The 22,188-nt window shown below is 43.8% G+C and overlaps 1 protein-coding gene and 1 long non-coding RNA gene across 3 annotated transcripts; one reads left to right on the top strand and one right to left on the bottom strand.

Moving 5' to 3' along the window:
* Positions 1-219: 219 nt before the first annotated feature.
* On the bottom strand, positions 220-6,648 carry LOC107138887. Its single transcript, XR_007340926.1, has 4 exons — positions 6,525-6,648; positions 2,067-2,133; positions 1,083-1,261; positions 220-365 (listed from the first exon to the last, which is right to left on the bottom strand). It is a non-coding gene; the product is annotated as an uncharacterized LOC107138887 (long non-coding RNA).
* Positions 6,202-22,016, top strand: LOC107139056 (zinc finger protein 717-like). 2 transcript variants are annotated; one of them, XM_048783979.1, is made up of 7 exons: positions 6,202-6,865; positions 10,440-10,498; positions 17,716-17,842; positions 18,053-18,145; positions 18,932-19,024; positions 20,130-20,284; positions 20,896-21,190. In XM_048783979.1, the coding sequence occupies exons 1-7, from the start codon at positions 6,271-6,273 to the stop codon at positions 20,944-20,946; spliced, it is 1,173 nt and encodes a 390-aa protein (XP_048639936.1). In that variant the 5' UTR covers positions 6,202-6,270; the 3' UTR covers positions 20,947-21,190. The 2 variants fall into 2 exon arrangements, with proteins under 2 accessions (XP_048639936.1, XP_048639935.1); XM_048783978.1 differs by having other exon boundaries at positions 6,292-6,865; positions 20,130-22,016.
* Positions 22,017-22,188: the final 172 nt, after the last annotated feature.

Here is a 22,188-nt window from a genome sequence, read left to right as displayed (position 1 = left end):
CTGCTCCGGGACACCAGGCCCAAGGCCAGCTTGAAGTGTGTCATGGCATTAAAGACGACGGTCCTGCGACAGGTATGTCGCCCTAGGCCATGAGCGCTGCAAGTAGCCTTCTACTTCTCCCCAGGTCGACCCAGCCGGGCGTGTTGGTGGTGACCACCACTGCGATGGCAGCTGAGTTTGTGTAGTTCTACGTGGACTGAAGGCACTGGTAGGCAGTAGAGCAAGTCCTATATTTTATTTGGTTTTGTACATAATGTTTACAACTCAGTGAATTTGGGGTAAGATACACTAAGAAACCATCACCACCATCAAGGCTGTAAATTCCTCCTCCAAGCTTTATGGCTTTTTTCTTTTTCTTCTTTTTCCTTTTCATTTTTGTGGGAAAAAAAACCACATTGTGAGATCCACTTTTTTGGGCAGGGGGGTTACTGGGAATTGAACTCAGGGGCACTTGTGACCACTGAGCCACATCCCCATCCCTATTTTGTATTTTGTTTAGAGACAGGGTCTCTCTCAGTTGCTTAGTGCCTCATAGTTGCTGAGTCTGGCTTTGAACTCCTGATCCTCCTCCCTCAGCCTCCCAAGCCATTGGGATTACAGGACTGCGCTACCACGCCTGGCTGTAAGATCTACTCATTCAGTGCATTTTAAATATGCAATATTGCCATAGGCACTATGCTATATAGTAGTAGACCACAGAACTCACCTAGTATAATTGAAACTTTGTACCTTTTAATTTATTTCTTTTTAATTTTTCTTCCCATTTTTTCTTGTTACTATTATTGATTGGTACCCCCCTCTGCCCAGACATCTGTTGTTTTTGTATTGGATCCCCCACTTAGGAGCACAAGTATAGAAGTGTCTATCTGATTGGGTCCCCCACTTGTGTCCAGGAGCCTTTTTTCAAACAGGAAATTGACCTCATTAGAAGACCCTCTCCATGCTCCTTTGTTCTGGCCCTGCCCTTGACCTCCTCACTCATCACCTTGCCCTGGCTACCTAAGCTCTTCTACATTGACCCTAATCCCCTCTCTCAGAGGATACCCCAGCTACTGTTGGGAGTTGGGGCAGTGACTACTTACTTCAGGCTGACAAGGGGCATCATCAGAGTAACGGGGATATCCTTCTGAGGAAGTTCTAGGACAAGTGAGAAGCAGCAGGCCAATCCAGAGGCCAACACTGATGGTATATATCAGTGGGTCTGTTGATGGATCCATGGTAGAAGTCTGGAGGGATGGCCATTGGGACTCCATTTTATTGCCTTTACACGAAAGGAAACAAAGTGAATAAGCAAACTGATAATGTAAGGACCAAAAAGAAGAATAAGCACCAGGGCTGTAAGAGCCCAAGGAAAGGCAAAAAACATAAGGCAGCTTTTATGGCTTTGGATGATCTGTTGGACTGTGTCCCTTAAGCCCTTTTCTGAAAATATTTTCTGTTTTAGGGTAAGAGTGTTATCTCTTCCCAAATAGTAGAAGTGATCAACTTTAGAATCTTCCACTGGGATGCTTCAGGGAGTAATAGGGTGGCATTAGGAGAAACCCACCATTCTCTATGGTCTACTTGGTATCCCTACAGCCTGTTGAGCCTCTTCCATTGGGAGTTCAGAAGACAGAAAATAATTTTCCCATAGGAATGTGGCAATTGAAAAACCCTGTAAAGCAGGCTTTGCAGGGCTACATCTGCAGCCATATTTCCTTTAGCTATTATGTTCATAGTTATTATACAAACTCAATATGTTTTTACTTTTGTTAATTTTATTTTGTATTTTCCTTGTATTTTTTTATAACTATCGTCTGTTAGTGCCTTGCAAAAGTACAATTTCTAATATAACGACCTGAGTTAATTTGAGATGATAGGACATTACCTACAGAACAGACAGAATGTAAGTCTAACTTCTAGTACTTTTACTGACCCCCAGATAAATGAAAGGGTAAATCACTATAAAGTTATAAACATTAAACTTAAAACCCAGTACTCCTACCTTAAGACTGGTGAAACTGGCCTAAACTTGTATACTAAATTTAAGGAAGTAAAAGGGCCAAGAAAAAATAGCCACGTCTTACAGTGGTGCAGCTGCCTCCTGGCTGTGGAGGAAGAGCCTCTTAGTGAGGGGTGGAGCACCACTCAGGCCTGCACAGGGAGACAGCAGATGCATCAGTCACACCCTACTGCTTCACCTGGATCAGGTGAAGGCAGGCAAGGGAAATATTGATGCAAAAACCTTCAACAAATACAATAAACCAGCAACATATGAAGTGAATAATATGGGATTCATTCCAGGAATGCTAGGTTGGTTTAATAGTCAAATAAATTATAATACAAACCATGTCAAAAAAATTAGTGAAACCACATGATCATCTCTAGATGCAGAAAACAAGTTTAACAAAATTTTACAAAGTAGGAAGAGAAATGATCATACTAAAACAGATAAAGGAAATATAAAACACTACATCATACTTAGTGAAGGAAGCATATACTCTTTTGTCCTAAGGCCAGGAACAAGGTAATGAATCCACTCTCACCACTTTTATTCATCATCGCACTGGGGGTGCTAGCAAGGGCATTCTGGCAACAGAAGTAAAAGTATTTATATTGAAAGGAACAAGCGTAATTATCTTTAAAGGTCATATGATCTTGGCAGGTGAGGGGTGGCAGAAAGGATAGTTAGTGTAGGTAATGAATGAAGATGGAAGCTGATTAAAAAGGAATGAAATATTTTTTTGGTTGTAGATGGACACAATACCTTTATTTATTTTATTTGTTTATTTTTATGTGGTGCCAGGGATGAACATAGTGCCTTAGGCATGCTAGGCAAGCATTTTACCACTAAGCCACAACCTACCCAAAAGGGAATGAAATATTAATACCTCTAAAGTACTTCCTTTTCCCTCACCTGTTGCCAGGGTTACCTGTTGCCAGGGTTACTTGTTTCCAGAGAATTGTTCTTCCCTACAAAGAGTTGTTAATTAATGCCCCCTGGGATGCTTCCTTTCTGCCTGTACCCCTGTAAGGCTCCTTCCCCACCCGTGGATCATTCCACTCCACTTTTTGGGCCATCTAGGCACGATGGGGGATAGCATGAGAACAAAGGAAATCTAAAATGTATAAAAGGAGAAGGACACCCCCACTTCCTCAGATACCCAGTTCTGGGGCCCCTTCTCTTCAGAGAAGTGTTGCCACTGTCAATTTCTATATTAAATTTCTTTTTTCATACCAGGGATTGAACCCAGGGGCACTTAATCACCAGGCCACATCCCCAGTCCTTTTTTATGTTTTATTAGAGACAAGGGGTCACCAAGTTGCTGAGGCTGGCTTTGAACTCACGATCCTGCTGTCTCAACCTCCTGAGCTGTTAGGATTACATAGGCATGTGCCACCATGCCCAGCTTTCTATAGTCCACTTATATGGAAAAATGGGTGATAACATCTCCAAACTGCTTCCTGCTGAAAAGGAGCAAAGTTGGGGGAAGTAACCCAAAGTTCTTGTTCTCTATCAGGTGGGGTGTGGACAGTTAAGGGCATTCAGCATCAGAGCAGTCCTGAGGTACACAGTGGAAGATGGCAGGTGACTGGACAAGGCATTCATAGGGCAGGGATCATCCTAAGACAACAATAAAGACAGCAAAGCATTACTTTTTTTTTTTTCAAATAATTAGCACAAAAAACAGTATTTCAGCCAGTCTCTGAAAACCATAAGGATAGGAACTCATAATCTTATCAATAAAAAACAGACCAAGTTCATCAATGTGGGAGATTAGGAAATTTGTAAGTCTATGAAATCAGGCTCAAATTAACTCAGGACAAATTTGTGATTCTTGTGATCATTATTATTAGGCACTCTCACTCAAGAACCCTTCCTTTGTAGCCTTCAGCTTTACTTACTTTTGATAGGCCGGACACAAGTGTACATTTTACATTACATTAAAAAAAAGTTTTTCCTTTTAAATGTCCATATAGGAAACCCCAACCCATCCTGGCAAGCGGCACCACTGGTAAAGAAAAGCTAAAGGAGCCAGGATGCTTTGCACATGTACACAAGGGTGATCTCTGAGGAATCTCAGCTGACTGTAGGAGCAAATAGAAACAACGAGTCAGTTTGACCAACTTGGTCTTAAACACCTGGCAGTTTTGCTGAAAGCTCAGTCCTTGTCCTTGATGCCAATCCAATAACAAAGACACAGTTTTGAGAAAAAGGAAAAAGGTTTATTGCTTTGCTAGCAAAGGAGAAACACCAAGGAGTCCTGTCCCAGAGGCTGTGATTCTGCCCATCAGCAGGAACAGGGAACTTTTTAAGAGGTGACTCAAAGGCTATATTCCATGTGTTCTCTGTTGGAGCTGTAATTCACTTGTTAATTTTGGGGAGTTTCTGAGATCTTCTGGTACCATCCCCAAAGTTTGGATTACTTCTTTCCTATGGTGGGTGTGTACTCAGGGACCAATAACTCTGCCTAGGATGGGGAAGAAAGGTAATCATATTTTCCCTGAGATTAGGGTGGGAGAGAGATTAGGGAGAAGCAAGGAGAGAGGAAGAGAAAAAAACAAGACCATTTTAAAAATAAGTTGCAGTGTCAAGAGCAGTAAGAGTTGTATTCAAAGCATTAAGTGGACTCCTGTTACACTATCTCTATTCTATTCTATCCTTTAAATAAAACTTTTTTTCTATGGTTGCCTTGGTATTTCTCGTGTGTTCACTCTTCAAAACTGGGGATGAAGTAGGACAAACAAGGAAGGACACCAAGAAATAGGAGGTAGCAGGTTTATTGGCTGCAGTCAGATTCAAAGGTGTTTGTATGTGTGTGTGTGTGTACGCTGAGGAATCAAATCCAGGTCTATGTGCATGCAAGCCAAGCACTCTGCCAACTGAGCTATAGCCCTAGCCCCAAAGGGAGGCTTTTTGCCTCTACCAAATCACCCCCCTGAAATTCCGAGTTTAGAAAGTTTTAGAACTTTATATACCCAGTGTGTAAGGGGAGGGGCTCAGAGGCTCACAATCTGTAGAAGTTCACATAAAAGCAGCTTTTCCACTGTTCTGGGGACCCAATTCAGGCCAAGGACACTATTAAAAATCTATGTCTGGGAAAGGGAGAGTCCCTCTCCCCAGTCTTCCCACCAGCTAGCTCTGCAGGACCTGACTATAGTCCTTTGAGATGCAAACACCTCTGTGAAGGCTCCAGAGACCCTCAAAAATTCTGTTTAGCTTAGCTGTGGCAGGGATCTTCTGGGAGGGGGGGGGGTCTCTGGCCTGCTTCAGGGATACAGGACTCAGCTGATTCTCATCACTGGTATCAATAATATGGGCAGNCAAGGAGAGAAGTGAATTACAGTAGATGGGGTAGAGAGAGAAGATGGGAGGGGAGGGGAGGGGGGATAGTAGAGGATAGGAAAGGTAGCAGAATACAACAGTTACTAATAGGGCATTATGTAAAAATGTGGATGTGTAACCGATGTGATTCTGCAATTTTTATTTGGGGTAAAATTGGGAGTTCAAAACCAACTTGAATCTAATGCATGAAATACGATATGTCAAGAGCTTTGTAATGTTTTGAACAACCAATAAAAAAAGGGATCAATTCTATTTATATTACAGTAATATAAAAAATAATTAGGAATAAATTCAACAAAAAAAAATGTGAACTTGAACACTGAAACAATACAACACAGCTAGTGTTGGAAATGTGGTGGGCTGGTCCTGGATTCTCTCCTTGGCTCTGAGTAATGTGCCATTATAGGGGAAAGAAATGGATTACATTAGAGCTGGGTTTAAGGTGGGAGCTAAGGAAATGTGCCTTACTCTTCCCATTCTGGGAGAAAGGACTGAGGTACATAAAGAGAGGGACTATCAACCCACATACAACAGGACTTTATATCAGGCACCAAGGTCGTGTGTACCGACGGTGTTCAAGAGAGAAGCCTGGGATCCAGGACTCTGAGGGAGACAGGGATTCCAATGTTGGAGGGCTCTGGGAAGATCAAGGCTTAGCTTCTGGATCTGTAGACTACAATCACTGGGGGTTGTAGGATAGGACTAGATAATTCCAACAGGGGAAGACAGTGGTGAGTCTTGGGCAAGGGCGCCAGCCTCACAGCGCCATCGACCCCACCCCTAACTCCCTTCTCCTCCTCTCAAGTACACTGTGACCCTCAAGCAGCATGTCCTGTCTTGAGGAGCCATGGTGGTGGCCCGGATCCAGAAACCCCAGTGCGTGACAGAAATCCAGAAGCGAAAGACAAAGTTCAAGTCCATTTCACAAACTAGAGATCTGATAGATGGCTGGCCCGAAATTGGCAATTTCTGGGCAAACAATGAGCAGACTTCGGAAATGCAACCTGCAAGAGGCTCCGGAGCATCGACTCCGTGACCTGCTAGAGCAGGATGTCCGCCCGTGGAACACGGTCCGCGGACACAGGCCAGTGGCAGAAAACACATGCCTTGGAGAGGTGTCCAGAGGGGCCGTTATGATTCGTAACTGCGGTGTTTCAGGGCGCACCAGACAACGACCACACCCTCCGCAGCCACAGACCTCCGCCTCTGGGTGTGGACGCCGGCCACCTCGGGTACCGCCGCGAACAGTTTCTTCCCGCGGCGCCCGCGCACGGCGCAGAGGCTTGTGGGAAGTGTCTCTCACCGCGAGAAGCCGCCCACGCGAGACCCGGGAGCGCGTTCCAGTTTCCTCCTGCGCGTGCGGTGCCCCGCCCACTCCCGGAGTTTCCCGCCCGGAAGTTCCGGTCCCTGCGGCCCTCCGACGCGGCCAGCCAGAAGGTTGGTGCGATGGGGGCAGAGGCACCCTGGCCTCGGCGGGCTCTGGGAGCCCAACCGTGAATGAGTCGCAGGCGGGGCACCGAAGTGCAGGTGCGAGCCGCGGTAGGGCTCCCCGAGGCGACGCTCCGTGAGTTCCTCGGGGCGGGCGCGGGGCCGCGGCGCTTGGGTGGGCTGTCGTGACAGCCTTGTCGGAGTCCAAGCGGCTGGAGGCCCTGTATGCCTTCTGTATAAGAAGCTGGCCCAGCGAGCGGGCCTGGTGGGGCTGTGCAGACCGCTGTGCCACGGAGCGACCTTCAGTTTACCGGTCTGTGAGATGAGGCTGGCAGCGACCCTGATGAACTACCCCCCAGTTCCCAGAGGGTGGTGAAGTGTACGTGGACAATCCTGCGATGTGGCATTTGTATCCCCCGCCCCCGCCACCGTGTAGCCCGCCTAGGGCTCTTGGTTTGAGTCTACAGAAGATCATACGCAGGAGATTGGGGTGGCCCTATGTTTTTAAGAATTAAGTAGGTGTGGTAAAGCTTGAAGGAGGGCGCCCTGTGGATCGGAATCCCTCCTGAAAGAGTACCCCTCAGGTCTGAATTCTCTCACTAGCACTTAAGATAAGAGGAGTCCCAGGAAGGGGAGGATACTAGCCTTGCATGACCTAAGCAGTTGGTCCTCCTGCCCAGAGTGCTCAAGGTTTGGGTAGTGCTACCTCATCTGAAGCTCTCACCCACAAGGTGCTGTTGGGAAGGTATGGACCAACTTTCAGGAGAGAGAGATGAACTGGGCTGAAGGATAAGTCATAGCCTAGCAAATGTTACTTATTGGAGGGGGCATAGGATTGTGATCTGGAGTAGAGGGATACCCTGTTGCACCAGAGAGGATCTGGCTACAGTGCTCTCTAACCACATTCTAGTTCCTCCAATCCGTGCCCCCATTGTTTCCAGAATCTGAGCTCTTTCAAAGCCAGTCTGTCATCAAATTTGGCTTGTAGAGATGTGCAGGTGCTCCCTCTGTCCTGATGGTTCTCGCTGGTAGCTCAGGAAGGGCTTGCCAGGGTCCTTCTGTCTTATATGAAAGATGAAGTAATTGGTTCTAAGATGATGTGCCTCACACAGGATCACATGAGAATCACGTAAATGTTAGGCATCCTGACTTTTTAGCTAATATTATTAATTTTGCTACAAGTTTAATCAAAACAACTAGTATTATTTTCACTGTTGGAGATTGGTTTTTTGTTTGTTTGGAAACTATCCATGTAGCATAAACTGTACTTTAAAACACATTGCCTTAAACACGTCTCTTTTTTTATCCCTAGTACTTCTTGTGGATTGTCACCTTAAAATGTTGATAACACAAGTGTTTCTTGCCTAATGTAATTTGTCTATTTTTAAAAATCATAAATTTGGTAATAAAATGAGCCTGTAACTTAAAATGGGAAAATTATGCTGGATCACACTTCTCCAAACTAATTTCATAAATGTAAATAAAATATGGCACAGTGTGTTCTTTTAAGTATAGATTGGGCATCCTTAATCCAAAAATATGAAATTTGAAACTATTTTGGACTAGGTATATAACCATTAAAATCTATGCAGAGAGCTGGGGTTGTGGCTCAGCAGTAGAGCGCTCACCTAGCACTTGTGAGGCCCTGGGTTCGATCCTCAGCACCACATATAAATAAAACAAAGGTATTTTGTCCCCCTATAACTTAAAAAAAATCTATGCAGATATTCCAAAATCCAGAAAACTCTGAAATTTGAAATAATTCTGGTCTCAAGCATTTGGAATAAGGGACACTTAACATGTAACAAACTATTTTTTTGAAGTAAACATACCTTTTATGATGTGGCAAAACTTAAAACAGTCTATTGATCTGCAAATATTTTGTTTTTAATGATTTAGGTGGCCTCCACTTATACCAGCATTCTTACTGAAGTCCATGCAGTTGACATTGCTTGTGATTTTCAGTACTTGTACATGTGGCCATGCAGCTAACTTGATTGTATTTTAAGACTGTCCCTTAAAATACACTGAGTTCTTTTCGAGCTTGGTGGCACATGCCTGTAATCCTAGTGGCTCAGGAGGCTGAGTCAGAAAGCATGAGTTCAAAGCCAGCCTCAGCAAAAACGAGTTGCTAAGCAACTCAGTGAGACCCTGTCTGTAAATAAAATACAAAATAGGGCTGGGGATGTGGCTCAGTGGTCGAGTGCCCCTGAATTCAGTCCAAAGTACCCCCCCCCCCCAAAAAAAAACCCCAAACAAAAACATTGAGTTCTTGGGCTGGGTGGTTGTGGCTCAGTGGCAGAGTGCTTGCCTAGCATGTGTGGGGCACTAGGTTTGATCCTCAGCACCACATAAAAATAGGTAAATTGTGTTCATCCACAGCTAAAAATATTTTTTAAAAATTGCATTCTGGATGATTAGTATATAAGCACTTGCTAACCCTAACCAACTGATACATACTGAGAAAAATATGCACTCATTTATTTGAGGTTCTGTGGCTCCACATTTTGGAAGGAATTCAGCTGGAAATTTTTTGCTAGTGTTGTCTGGATCACACATGAGGCTTTGGACATCGGGTGCCTCAACTGAGGCTGCTTGCCTTAACACTTGCATGGTTAGTAATTTACGCTAGCTCTTGGCTAGAGCAATGTAGCCCCAGGCTTCTTCACAGCATGTCTTTGTCCGAAGAGACCAGCACCAGTGGGCAAGTGCTTTTCAAACGTGTGTGTTTGACATTTCCTGTTGTCTCATTGGCCAAGGCAGTAACATAAATAGCAGAGTCCAGGTTTGTGGTACTGTATGAGTGCTTGCATACAGAGAGATGGCTTGTTGGGAACCACTACTGGAACAGTGTACTATAAGAAGTATATATTATGTATATTTTTCCTATATAACTATGGGTCCAAAATGATGGGTTGCAGCAAGCATACTTTTTTTTTTTTTTGGTACCAGGGATTGAACTCAGGGGCACTCAACCATTGAGCCACATCCCCAACTGAGACAGGGTCTCAGTTCCTTAGTGCCTTACTTTTTTTAAATATTTATTTTTTAATTTTAGGTGGATACAATATCTTTATTTTATTTTTATGTGGTGCTGAGGATCAAACCCAGTGCCTCACACATGCTAGGTGAGCACTCTACCACTTCAGCTACAACCTCAGCCCCAGTGCCTCGCTTTTTGCTGAGGCTGGTTTTGAATTTGCGATCCCCCTGCCTCAGCCTCCCAGGCTGCTGGGATCACAGGCATGTGCCATCATGCGCGGCACATGCATACTTTTCATGAAACTTAAGTATGCAAAAGCAAGGGGTGTGGTGGAAATGCTCACATGGGGTCCTCTGGGGTATCCTGCCTCAATAGTAAAATAGTTCACTTGTGAAGTATATATCTGTAACAGTTTTTGTTAAGTTTTTATTTCTTTGGGAAATGTTAATTTGTTGCTAAATCTGTAGGTAATAGTTGTTTTAAGTAACTCAAAATGAATTGTATTTCTAATCTTTACCAATTAGTGGGATTGTAGGTATGTCTTCAGTGGGAACTTTGGTGTCCATACTGAAACATAGAGGGTTCTCTTCCATATAGAGGCTTTTTAAAATTTCTGTTTCAGCTTCTCTCTAGTGTGTTGAGCAGGAGAATCTGAGACATACCAATTCTCCATGACTCCACTCCATTCACCACCTTTCCTAGCTATGCTTCCAGAGCCCTCTGTGCATTTCCAAGAGCAAACAAAAATGGATACATCTCTGGTGAGTTGTTTCTCCATTCTGTTTTACATTTTATTTAATGACCTTTATGGGGTCTGAGAATTAAGTGGAAAAGTAAGATTCAGCCTCTAGGAAATGCATACAAATAAGATAAAATTGGCATGTAGTTTTAGCAGATTATAAGACTTTAGAATCATCTAAGTTGAGTGCATATATGTCTCTGGTCTTTCTGATGTTGTGGCAAAAAAAGGGAGGCATAATTTTTACATAATTCAACAAACCCACAAGGGTGGCATGCTAACTTCTGGGATATGAAGACTTGCTGAACCCAAGGTGGAAATGCTGTCTTCATTGGTTACATTTAGCTACCTTAATGAGGTTTTACTGGAGTTGCTAAAATAGTTGATCCCAGACAGCTTTTCGGTGGCCTGGAGGATTGAATTGACCATATGTAATGAAAAAACTGTCTACACATCTCTCTCAGCTTGTGTGGCTGTAAAGTATGCAGCTAACTGCAAAGTTGGATTTTCTGGTGTATATTCCCACTCATTTGTACTTTAGTCCAGTCAATGAAGTCTCAGTTCATTTTGTCAAACGCTTACCGGTAACCTAAATTATAGTCAGACCCATTGACTATTGAATCTTTTGCCATATTTAAGACCTCTGTCCATGATCTTTTAGAAATCCCATCTTTTATTTTCTTCTGTGGCCTCTTGTGATTTTTTTCTTCCATGGATTTTTTTTTTTTTGCCTTTTTTTTTTTTTTTTTCTTCAAGTGTTCCATCTGAGGCCCCATTCCTCTTACTCTTGAGTTTTTTGACTGATGTGGCCCTCCGATTTGACATTCCTATTTCCAGCTTGGATCTTTTCCCACTGTTAGACTATAGATTCATCTTCCTGTTGAGTGCTTCTTTGCTGCTATTCCAAAGGCACCTCAGGCTTCATGAATCCAATCCTCTCATCCATATCCTCTCATCCCTACGCTAGCAATTGACACCTTCCAGCCAGTGACCCAAGCAACAAAATAGAATTTCTCCAGGACTGCTTTCTCCTTCCCTCTCAGTTCTGGTTTTGATGTCAAGTTGTGCTGCTCTGGTTTTTTCTTTTCATGTTAGGCTAATATATGTGTATAGGGCTAATATAGGGGGAGGAGCTTTTGTTGCTCACAAACAAATGTAGTAATCTTGTTGCAGTGGAAATGTTACTCTTTGCAAAATCTGAAGGACATGAGTGCTCAAATGACAGGTTTGATCTCTCAGGAACTATGCTTATTTATTATCCAGTGTTCAGGGGTTAGTGGGGCACATTTGAACAAGGGTTGGTTAAAAGATATATAGAGAATGAGATGCACAGATTTGAATCATTTGTACCTAATGGGTATGGAGGGTTATTTCATTGTGATTTTGATTTGTATTTTTCTGATGACTGCAGTATCAACCATTTGTATGTATTGTGAGGTGTCCCCCAAAATCTCACTTGTGAGCCAAAGCAAGAAGGTTTAGAGAAGAAATTATTGGGCTGTGAGAGTCTTAACCCAATCAGTGAATTAATCTCCTGTTAGGGATTAACTGAGTGATAACTGAAGGTGGTAGATGTGGCTGGTGGAGGTGGACATTGGGGACATGGCTTTAGGGTATATATTTTTTATCTGGCAAGTGGAATCTCTTTCTCTGCTTACTTATCATCATGTGAACTGCTTCCCTCTGCCACATTCCTTTGCCACTTTGTTCAGCCTCACCTTGAGCCCGGAGGAATGGAATCTTCTGAATTCAGACCTCTGAAACTGTGCCCTAAATTAACTCTTCTTCCTCTAAAGTTGTTCTGGTTGGATCTTTTAGTTACAATAGTGAAAAAGCTGACTAAACCACAAGGTTTTGGGTTTTTTTGAGTTGTAGGATTTTGTTTTACATGTTCTGGATGTTATTGTCTTATATATGATTCCCGTTCCATTGATTATCTTTTCATTCTGTTGAATAGTGTCCTTTGATGCACAAAAGATTTCAATTTTGTATAATTCAACTTACTGGTTTTTGTTACTTGTGTTTTTGGTATAATATCCAAGAAAGAATTGTTAAACCCAGTGTCATGAGGTTACTTCCCTATGTTTTTTCTTAACATTTAAAATTCACAGTTATAGTTTGTTAGTATAACATAATGTGTGAGATGATTGTCATCCTTTTATTCAGAGACTGATATTCAGTCTGAACTTTAACAACTCTACCTCTCAAGTTGAGGACAGTCTTTCATCTCTAACTTTTACTATTGTTTGAGCTGTGCCACATTCTGACTAAGCTGGCTGTGCAGGCACAGATTCTATCTGCAGGGGCGTTGTTCCCACCCCAAGGAGGGGAAAGAGTTTGTGGCTGCCTTTGACCTGCCATGAGTGCCAGTCTTACAATAAGTATATTTTGTTCCAGGTGCACTTTAATTTCCCTGTGCTTTCTTCTTTTACGTCACTTAGTATTTAGGTAAAGTTCTGTTTTTGTTATTGTTGTTGATTTCTAATTTAGTTCCATGTGGACATGGAGCATGCTCATGATTTCCACCTTGAGTCCTCTTCTCTCTGGGTGTCAGGTTAGAGTGGTGCCATTCATGTCTTTTGTCTGGTTGTCCCATCAGTTACTACAAGATGAGTATTGATTCCCAGCCATAATGGTGGAGGGTTTGATTTCCCTCTTTAGTTTTGAGGCTTTTTTTTCATGTCCCATAAGACTTTGTTTTTAGGTGCACACACATTCATAACTGTTATTACCATGAGTGGTCTCTTGTCTGTGCTCTATGTTTTATATTGAAGTTTATTTCCTCTGGTAGCTCTACTTGAGCTTTTTTGTTATTATTTTTGCATAGTGTATCTTTCATCCTTTTGCTTTCAGTCAGTATCTATATTTTTTTAAAGAGAGAGAGAGAGAGAATTTTAATATTTATTTTTTTAGTTTTCGGCGGACACAACATCTTTGTTTGTATGTGGTGCTGAGGATTGAACCCAGGCCGCACGCATGCCAGGCAAGCGCGCTACCGCTTGAGCCACATCCCCAGCCCCCAGTCAGTGTCTATATTTACTTAGTTGGTTTTGTGTCTTTATATTTAAATTGTCTTTATGGAGAGCATATTGTTGAGTCTATTTTTTTGTCAAGTCCAAGATTCTCTGCCTTAAATACTCTATTTACATTAAATCATTAGTATGATGACTTAGCACTACCATTTTACTACCTGTTTTCTGTTTGTCTCATCTAATATTTGTTTCTGTTTCCTCTTTCCTGTCTTTTAAAATTTTTAGTGTAGTCTTCCCTTGGCATCTGTAGGGCACAGATTCCAGGAAACCCCAGAGATACCAAAATCTGTAGATGCTCAAGTTTCTTATGTAAAATGCTGTAGTATTTGCGTATAATCCATGCACATCTTCCCATACACTTTAATTATTTCTAAATTACTTATAATACCTAATGCAATTTAAATGCTGTGTAAATAGTTGTAATAGTTATACTGCTTTGTTCAGGGAATAATGACAATCTAAAAAAACTCCACTTGTTCAGTACAGAGTTAATTTTTTTCAAATGTTTTTTTATCTGAAATTGGTTGAATACACAGATGCAGAACCCACGGGGAGAGCCTCCTGTATACATTGGAAAGGTTGTTAAGATTATGTGGGGGCACTAACCTTGTCAGTCTATTTAGTCACAAGAAAGAAATGAGGGTGTCTGCATGCAGAGGAAGGCCATCCTCAGGCAGAGCCGAAGCTTCAGAAGCCCCCAGCCTGCAGCCCCACCTCCACAGGCGAGGAAAGCTGCTGTTACCTGGGCTGGTTCTTTGCTATGGCAGCCATAGGGAACTATCGTGCTGTATTTGTTCACCATCCTTTGAGGATCTTCAGTTTGTCATACTTATAGTGCTGCCATATAGCTTCCCGTAAAATGCAAGTACTTTTCAGTGGAATGGTTCCCTGTATAACCTCTGTCTTTTCTGCTTTTTTGTCTTTGTACACGGGTAGTTACCTGCTGAATCTGTATACATTAGGAGTTACCTAGGTGTTGTAGTAATTGTGCTTAAACAATCATATATCTTTTAAAGAGATTAAAAGAGACGAAAAGTGCTGGGTGCGGTGGCACATATCTGTGATCTCAGTGGCTGGGGAGGCTGAGGCAGGAGGATTGCAAGTTCAAAGTCAGCTGTAGCAACTAAGTGAGGCCCTGACCAACATAGTGAGGCCTGATTTAAAAATAAAAAAATACAAAGGGCTGGGGATGTGGCTCAGTGGTTAAACACCTGAGTTCAATCCCTGGTACCAAAAAAAGAATAAAAAATGAAGAGGAAAATTTATCTATAATCCATCTGTTGTGTGCGGCGTGTCCCATTTCTTTGATCCTGATCCTCCTCTGTTTGTCTTCGTCAGTTCTTGGGGCAATCTGTTGCAGCTGCAGAACTTCTTTGGTATCTTGCAGTATGGGCCTACTAGCGGTGAATCGTCTTAGTTGTGTTTATCTGAAAATGTCTTTAATTTACATGGTCTTTAGGATAGTTCCTCTGGTGTGGGATTGTGTCTTTTCTGTCAACTCTGTGAAGATGTCTTTCCATGATGAAAGTTGGCGTTCCTCACATGTGGCTGTCTCAGGCATGGTGGCTGTCCTTTCTTTGGCTGCTTTCATGCTCCTCTCTTTTCTTTGGATCTCATCAGTTCCACTGTTATGTTCCCAGGTAGTTTCTGTCCTGATGAAGGGAGGTTGAGTGTCTTGAGCCTATAAACTGCTGTCACAACATCTGGGAAGGTTTCTGAACTTGTGTTTTGTGTTCTGTACTTGTTTTTTGAAATGCCAGTAATGTATATGTTGAATTATTTCTAAATTTCCCCACTGTTTTCTGAGACTCTGTTTTTCTTCTTTTTTTTCATAAAGGTTAGAAAATATATATTGACCATCTTCAGGTTCTATTGCTTTCTTTTGTCTTCTCATCTGCTGCTAAATCAATTGGCAAACTTCCATTCTGGTTTTGTAATGTTTTTACTGGTAAAGACTTTGCATTTTCTTCTGGTTTCTTTTTCCACTGCTGGCCCTCCTCTCCTTCTTCCTGACATGAAGGTGGTCTTTGGTGGCTGAGCAGTCTGTTCTCCTGTCATAGCTGGGTGGACTGGGTTTGGTCTGGGGATTTTCCACCCTACACATAAGTCACCCACTTCTTCCAATTTCTTCACATGAACAGTGATTCTGAGTTTTATCCTGGGTGTTATAAACCTTAGAGTTTGTGGATACTATTGAATTCTTTGGAGAAGTGATTTTTGTTCTATAAGGCAGCTCACTGACTGGATTCAAAATCCAAACAACGCATTCCTTATGAGGATTAGTAGCTGATTCTCCATCTCTTTCAGCTTCCAGGGGCTGGGTTTTTTAAAATTGATTATTTTTAGTTATAAACATTAGGATACATTTTTTTCCCTTATTTTATTTTTATGTGGTGCTGAGGTTCGAACCCAGTTCCTCACACATGCTAGGTGAGAGCTCTACCCCTGAAGCATGGAATATAATTTGTTCTAATTCAGACTTCCCCCTGCTCCCCTCCTTCTCTTCTCCTGATCCTTCTTCACCTTAGTCATAGTTTTTAAACTAGTGTCTTGTTGATCCCTCTGTGGTTTCCCAAGTAGGTAAGTTGGCCAGTACTCTGGTGGATCTTGTGTGCTGATTTGGTGGCTTGTATTCTTTAGCTCACTCACTCCTAGGACTTGCCCCTCCCCAGTTTTGTGGTTGTTGTCTCAGCCTGAACTTTACTGTCCAAGGTCCCAAGCCAGCAGAGCTGCAGCTTTTTTTTAAATCAGTGTTGTCCACGTGATGATCACAGTAATCTTTTTTGAAATGGGGCCTCTGCCTGGGCTGGTCTTGAACTCCTGGGCTCAGCCATCCTCCTGCCACAGACTCCTGAGTCATAGTCTTTTCCATGAGCTCTGAATATGATGAAATAAAATTCTTAATATTGAACTTTTTCCTTGTTGCTGGAGTAAGCCTTACACATTCTCTCTCTGTCAGTGAACATGAGTGTCCCCTTAAGTTCTGCACTCATGCCTTTTCTGCTTTGAATCTGAGCTTCTCTTGAGCATGCCATTTACTCCCTGGGCTTCAGTTGCCTCTGAGTCCTTACTATTTCATGGACATTTGCCTTCAGTTTCGAGTTCCCTGTGCTTGGGTCACGTGTCCACTGCCAGCAGGACATCCCCATGATGATGCAGAAGCTTCAGCACCATGTGTCCATCACATTCTGTGCATCAGATTCTTGGGCCTTTACCCATTTTCAGTTTATAGCATCAGGATCTATGGAGCTGCCCATGAAGACAGCCTAGTGGCAAACACCCTCTTAACCCCTACACAGCAGTTAGTATCAAGTTTTGTTTCTGCCATTTCTTTTGTTTTCTTCTCTTTTCCAGGATTGTTTCCCTATTCTTTATTCTTATCTCTCTGGGTCCTGCTGAGGGTGGTCCTGTCCCCTGGTTCTTCCCGACTCTCCTCTTGAGGCCCTTCCCTAATTCTTCTTTCAGGAGTCAGTGCTAATCTGGGCATGTCACTTATTTTTGCTGGCCTCTCATTGTTTACGCCTTCTGGTATAAGAGGTGAGCGATGTTCACTTTCAAGTGCATCAATTCTTGTGGATTTAGGAAGGGAATATGAAGATGCCTATGAGCATGCTAACAACAGTGAGCACAGGCTTTTTATTGCTGGAGTCAAGTGTTAAATGTAGAACACCCACAACCAACTCCTTGTACACTTCAGAGCCGAAGGTCACTCACCTGGACATTGCCCTTTTGCAGTTCTGTTCATGTGATATGTGTTCTGCCTTGTTTCAGGACTGGACCATTGCTTCCCTGTGTTTGTAACACATTCATGGGGAAGATTGGGGCTCTGCCTCTTCAGTGAAGGGCAGTCTGATAACACAGAAAAACATGGTTTTCCTATTTCCATGTTACCCTGATTTCCATTATACTTGCTTTTAAATTAGCTCAACACCCTAGTTCAGTAGGCACTTACATTTAATGTCCTCATATGATCATAATCTCGTGGGGGAAGGGGTTTCCATCCCTTTGTCCCTGGAAACAAGGCAATCCCACATCTGCAAGGGAAGCTGCATGGGGCAGTTTTAGTATGGGCAGGATGTTTCTGCTATGACTTCCCCCCCACGGAGTGGCCTACAGAGCATGCTCACACACACAGAATGAACTCCCAGGCTTTTTGTTCTCATGACCTGGTACTGATGACTTGAATTAGAAGCATGTTCCATTGCAGGGCTTGGTGTCATTTGAGGATGTGGCTGTGAACTTCAGTTGGGATGAGTGGCAGGACCTGGATGAAGCTCAGAGGACCTTGTACAAGGATGTGATGCTGGAGACCTACAGCAGCCTGGTGTCCTTGGGTGAGTGAAGGTCTCAGTAATGCCAGGAGCAAGTTTGTTCTGAGGAAGTGTGAGCACCACAGGGTTTACTGCTGTCAGGGTATGGGGTTCCACTAACAAAGGTTCATATTGACCCCTTCATTACCCTCCTCCAGAAGCCATACTGTTGTTGTTCCTCAGAGGGCCCTGGGTAGCAGTGTGGCCAAAGTCCTGCACTATTTCCTCCAACAGGGCACTGCATCCCCAAACCTGATGCGATCATCAAGCTGGAACAAGGAGCAGAGCCGTGGGTGGCAGAAGAGCCCCCAGACCAGAGCCATCCAGGTCAGTCAGCATATCCTGGGCAGGGGGTGGGAGGGGCAGAGCCCAGCCCGTGTGTGCCGAGTGAGCTGGATGAGGCATTTCCCCTGGTCCTACCCCTGAGTCAGACACCTGCATCCTACAGTCTTCACAGGTGGCTCTCCTGTGTCCATCCACCATCCCACAGCTCCTGGGCTTTTTTCTCAGCAAGCTTCTCTAAAGTCTCAGTTGCCCCTTCCCCCTCACACTTCAGGACTGTCCCCCGCAGATATTTATCATGACATTCACTGGTTCTTTCAGTGCTTGCCAGGCAGGTAACTCACAGATGCTAGTGTTTGGTGGCTGTGGGAATAACAGCAGTGATTAAACACATATATCTCCTTTTAAAGAACTTAATTTTTTTTTTTGAGAAAGAAAAACCAAATATATGTAGTTGCGAGATAAGAACCACCAAAAATGTTTTTCTGGGATAAGGCAGAGTGAGTGGGGTGTATTTTGGGAAGGATCCCAAGAGGAAGCTGTTTTAGAGAGATTATAGTTTACTTTGGGACTGCTTAATTTTGAGGAGGTGATTTTCCAAATACAACATATAATATAGAGTGTGTATCAGTGATGGAAATATGACTTTGGAAACTAATAGTTTAAAGCTGTAATTTAAAGTCAAGAGCTATTATTTATAAAGCTCACCTAAGGAGTAAAGAAAAATGAGAAAAGAAATCCAGGAGATAGCTTTGTGTACAGGACATGAGATTCTATGATGCTGAGGAGGACCCACCGTAGGCCAGAGTCCGGCACCATTTCCCCCTACAGGGCACTGCATCCCCAAACCTGAGGCGATCATCAAGCTGGAGCAAGGAGCAGAGCCGTGGGTGGCAGAAGAGCCCCCAGACCAGAGCCATCCAGGTCAGTAAGCATATCCTGGGCAGGGGGCAGGAGGGGCAGAGTCCAATCCACATGAGGTGGGTATGCTGTTGAGCTCCTCTCACAGTCTTTCCCCAGTTGGGAGGAGAACTAGAGATCTGTGTTTCAAGGCCAGGTGAACCAAGGGTGTGAGTGCATAGGTTTCTGTTTGGGAGTGGAGTTATTGAAGTGAACATTTTCCCTTTCTCTTTGTGGGACACATGAAAACAAGAAGGAGAGTGAGATGCGTGCAAGAGTTGTTTTCTGTGAAACCAGGAGACTGTTGAAATATCAGTACATTCTTCAAGCAGGGTGCATGCTCCAGAAACAGGAGAGTGCCAGGGCTGTGGTCTCAGCTGGAAGACTTCTCAGTGATGGCAGGCACAGCCTGGGTTGCAGAAACAAAACCTTTAGATCAGCAGGGAGGGAGTGCCCAAGGCGGCAATGGGTGTGGACCCTGCCTGTTACAGTTCTGAAAAGCAGAGGATGTCAGGTTGAACTAGGGATGTGATGGACGTTGTCTTCATCTAGGGTGGGGAAGAGATTTGAAAACCCCACAGTTGCCTTGTAGCTGTTTCCCCAGGAAGACTAAACAAATGTAGATATAGAAGCTTGCCCCCAGGAGCATTGCTGCTTAGGTTACAGACAAATGGCCCTATTTGTTCTGTGGTAGCAGATCCTGGGAAATACCATCTTCAGAGCTAATGAATCAGAAAAGAAGTGGCACAAAGTGGTCAGTTACTAAGAAAAAATAGACAAAAGGAAGGAAAACAAATGGCAGATGAGAAGCACTCAGCTTAACATACAGACAAGTGGTGGTTAGATATTTTGACTAAATATTTCCTTGGATATTAAAAGAGAAAGAAAACTCAAACAAGCAGAGAAAAAGAGTGATTTAACGTAGTAAAAGCTACCAATGCTGAGGTAGCTCTCAACTTATTAGGGAGAAAAGGCATATGCTTATCATACATCAGTACCTATTTGTGATATTTTAAGTCACTAGGCCACTGGGATAGAAAGAAACTTCTTAACCTTTATGTAAGTATTCCATAAGAAGTGCCTAGGTGTGTGCTTCATTGGCATGTTTTCTTGTTGTTGATCATTTCAGATATCCAGAAAGTGGAGGATCTGAGTGAGACCAGCCAGGAGAGTCGAGAAAGACATGTGTGGCAAGTTGTGATCACCAGCCGCAGTGCAGCCGAAGAGAGAGTTGAATTACAAAGAGCATTTAATTTAAGCTCAAGCCAGATTTCAGAGCTGATTGTAAGTAATGGAAACTGCTTAGGAATGAGGATGGATGAGCTTGTTGTATATCAGAACATGCTTCTTCCTGGTGAGCCTGATGCCATGCATGTAGGAGAGGGGCCTGGTGCCTGTGACCTGACTGGAAAGCCCCTCCGGCACCCTGAGCATCTTGGTCCACAACACCAGGTTCAAGCGATGCAGCAGGACCTTGAGCGGGGTGGAGAAGGTGGGGCCTGTGGCACAGGGACGATATTCTTCATCCAGGAGAGGGTTCACCTGGGAGAACCCTCCTGCAAATACAGTGCCTATGCGGAGGGCTGTGGTCAGTTTGCTGTTGGTGTCCAGGGGGTAACCCATGTGGGAAGGAGAGCTTATGAGTGTGGGGTCTGCCGAAAGACCCTCTCCATCAAGCCCACACTCACTCACCACCAGAGAACGAAACCCTGGGTGTGCAGTGAATGTGAGAGGCCCTTCCTGACACAGCAAAGAACACATACACAGGAGCCCTGTAAGTGTGACTTGGGTGCTCAGTCTCTCTGCCAGAAGCCAGACCTCACTTTACAGCCGAGAGCTCACGCAGGGGAGAAGCCTCATGAGTGTCACGAGTGCGGGAAATCTTTCTACCGCAGGTCAGACCTCACCGTGCACCAGAGGACCCACACAGGGGAGAAGCCCTATGAGTGTGATGAGTGTAGGAAGTCTTTCAACCAGAAGTCGAATCTGAGCAGGCACCAGAGGACCCACACAGGAGAGAAGCCTTATGAATGCAGCAAATGCGGGAAGTCTTTCAACCAGAAGTCAGACCTTATTCTACACCAGAGGACCCACACAGGAGAGAAGCCCTATGAATGTAAGGAATGCGGGAAGTCTTTCTACAAGAAGTCAGACCTCACTGTGCACCAGAGGACGCACACAGGAGAGAAACCCTATGAATGTGATGAGTGTGGGAAAACTTTCTATCAGAAGTCAAAACTCACTGTTCATCAGAGAACACACACAGGAGAGAAGCCCTACGAATGTAAGGAGTGTGGGAAGTCTTTCTACCAGAAGTCAGACCTCACTGTACATCAGAGGACCCACACAGGAGAGAAGCCCTATGGATGTAGCAAATGTGGGAAGTCTTTCTACCAGAAGTCTGTCCTCACTGTGCACCAGAGGACCCACACGGGAGAGAAGCCCTATGGGTGTGATGAGTGTAGGAAGACCTTTTGCCAGAAATCACACCTCAGCAGGCACCAGAGAACTCATACAAGGTAGAAACCTGTGCTTCAAGAAGTGGGAAAATCTTTTGATAGGAAGTCAGACCTCAGTAGGCACCTAAGAGCTCACAGGAGAGAAAAGCCAGCCTTTGTCAGAGCAGTCATCAAGCTTCAGAGAACTTCCACAAGGAGCGCTGCATGGGAGAGGCAGGTGTATGCTCCCCACTCTCCTTTCAGTGGACATACACTGAGTCTACACTTCTCAGCCTCACTGTTGTATCCTGGACCTGAGTGCTGTCCAGAGGGATGTGTATGCAAGTGTGGATGTCATGCCCACATCTAGCGACTGGTGACTGTGGTGCCTCCCTATTTCCCATAACCTGTGGGACTTAAGTCCAGATGATCCCAGGGTGATAATGGGAGCTGTTGGTGGGATAAGACCACTGTGATTTGAGAAGGAATTGATTGAGGAGAGCAGAGATCTCCAAAACTCTACCCCAGAATCTCCCTTGTTACTTTGTATTAGAGAGAAATAAATACTCTTAAGTCATTGTATGTGTGGTTTGTTTGCATTATAACCCAATAGCCCACTTTTCCTGATTCACTTTTTGAAGGTGGAAAATCTTTCTGAGCAAAATTACTAGTCCCTGTTTATCAAAATCTACACAAGAGAAAGAATCCTGTGTGGTCTCCTTTCATCCCCAAGTTGGTATATTGGATGCT

This window comes from Marmota marmota, unplaced genomic scaffold (genome assembly GCF_001458135.2).
Source record: "Marmota marmota marmota unplaced genomic scaffold, marMar, whole genome shotgun sequence".
NCBI classification, from domain to species: Eukaryota; Metazoa; Chordata; class Mammalia; order Rodentia; family Sciuridae; genus Marmota; species Marmota marmota.
The sequence above is the reverse complement of the archived record's forward strand: the minus strand, read 5'-3'. Positions and strand labels throughout refer to the sequence as shown.

What these genes read in the sequence shown, in the direction of transcription:
- LOC107139056 (XM_048783978.1), top strand. Translation starts at nt 6,307, where the DNA reads ATGAGCAGACTTCGGAAATGCAACCTGCAAGAGGCTCCGGAGCATCGA. An exon ending in CAGCAGCCTGGTGTCCTTGG is followed by an intron (nt 17,843 to 18,052) that starts GTGAGTGAAGGT and finishes TTCCTCCAACAG; the next exon opens with GGCACTGCATCCCCAAACCT. An exon ending in CCCAGACCAGAGCCATCCAG is followed by an intron (nt 19,025 to 20,129) that starts GTCAGTAAGCAT and finishes TGATCATTTCAG; the next exon opens with ATATCCAGAAAGTGGAGGAT.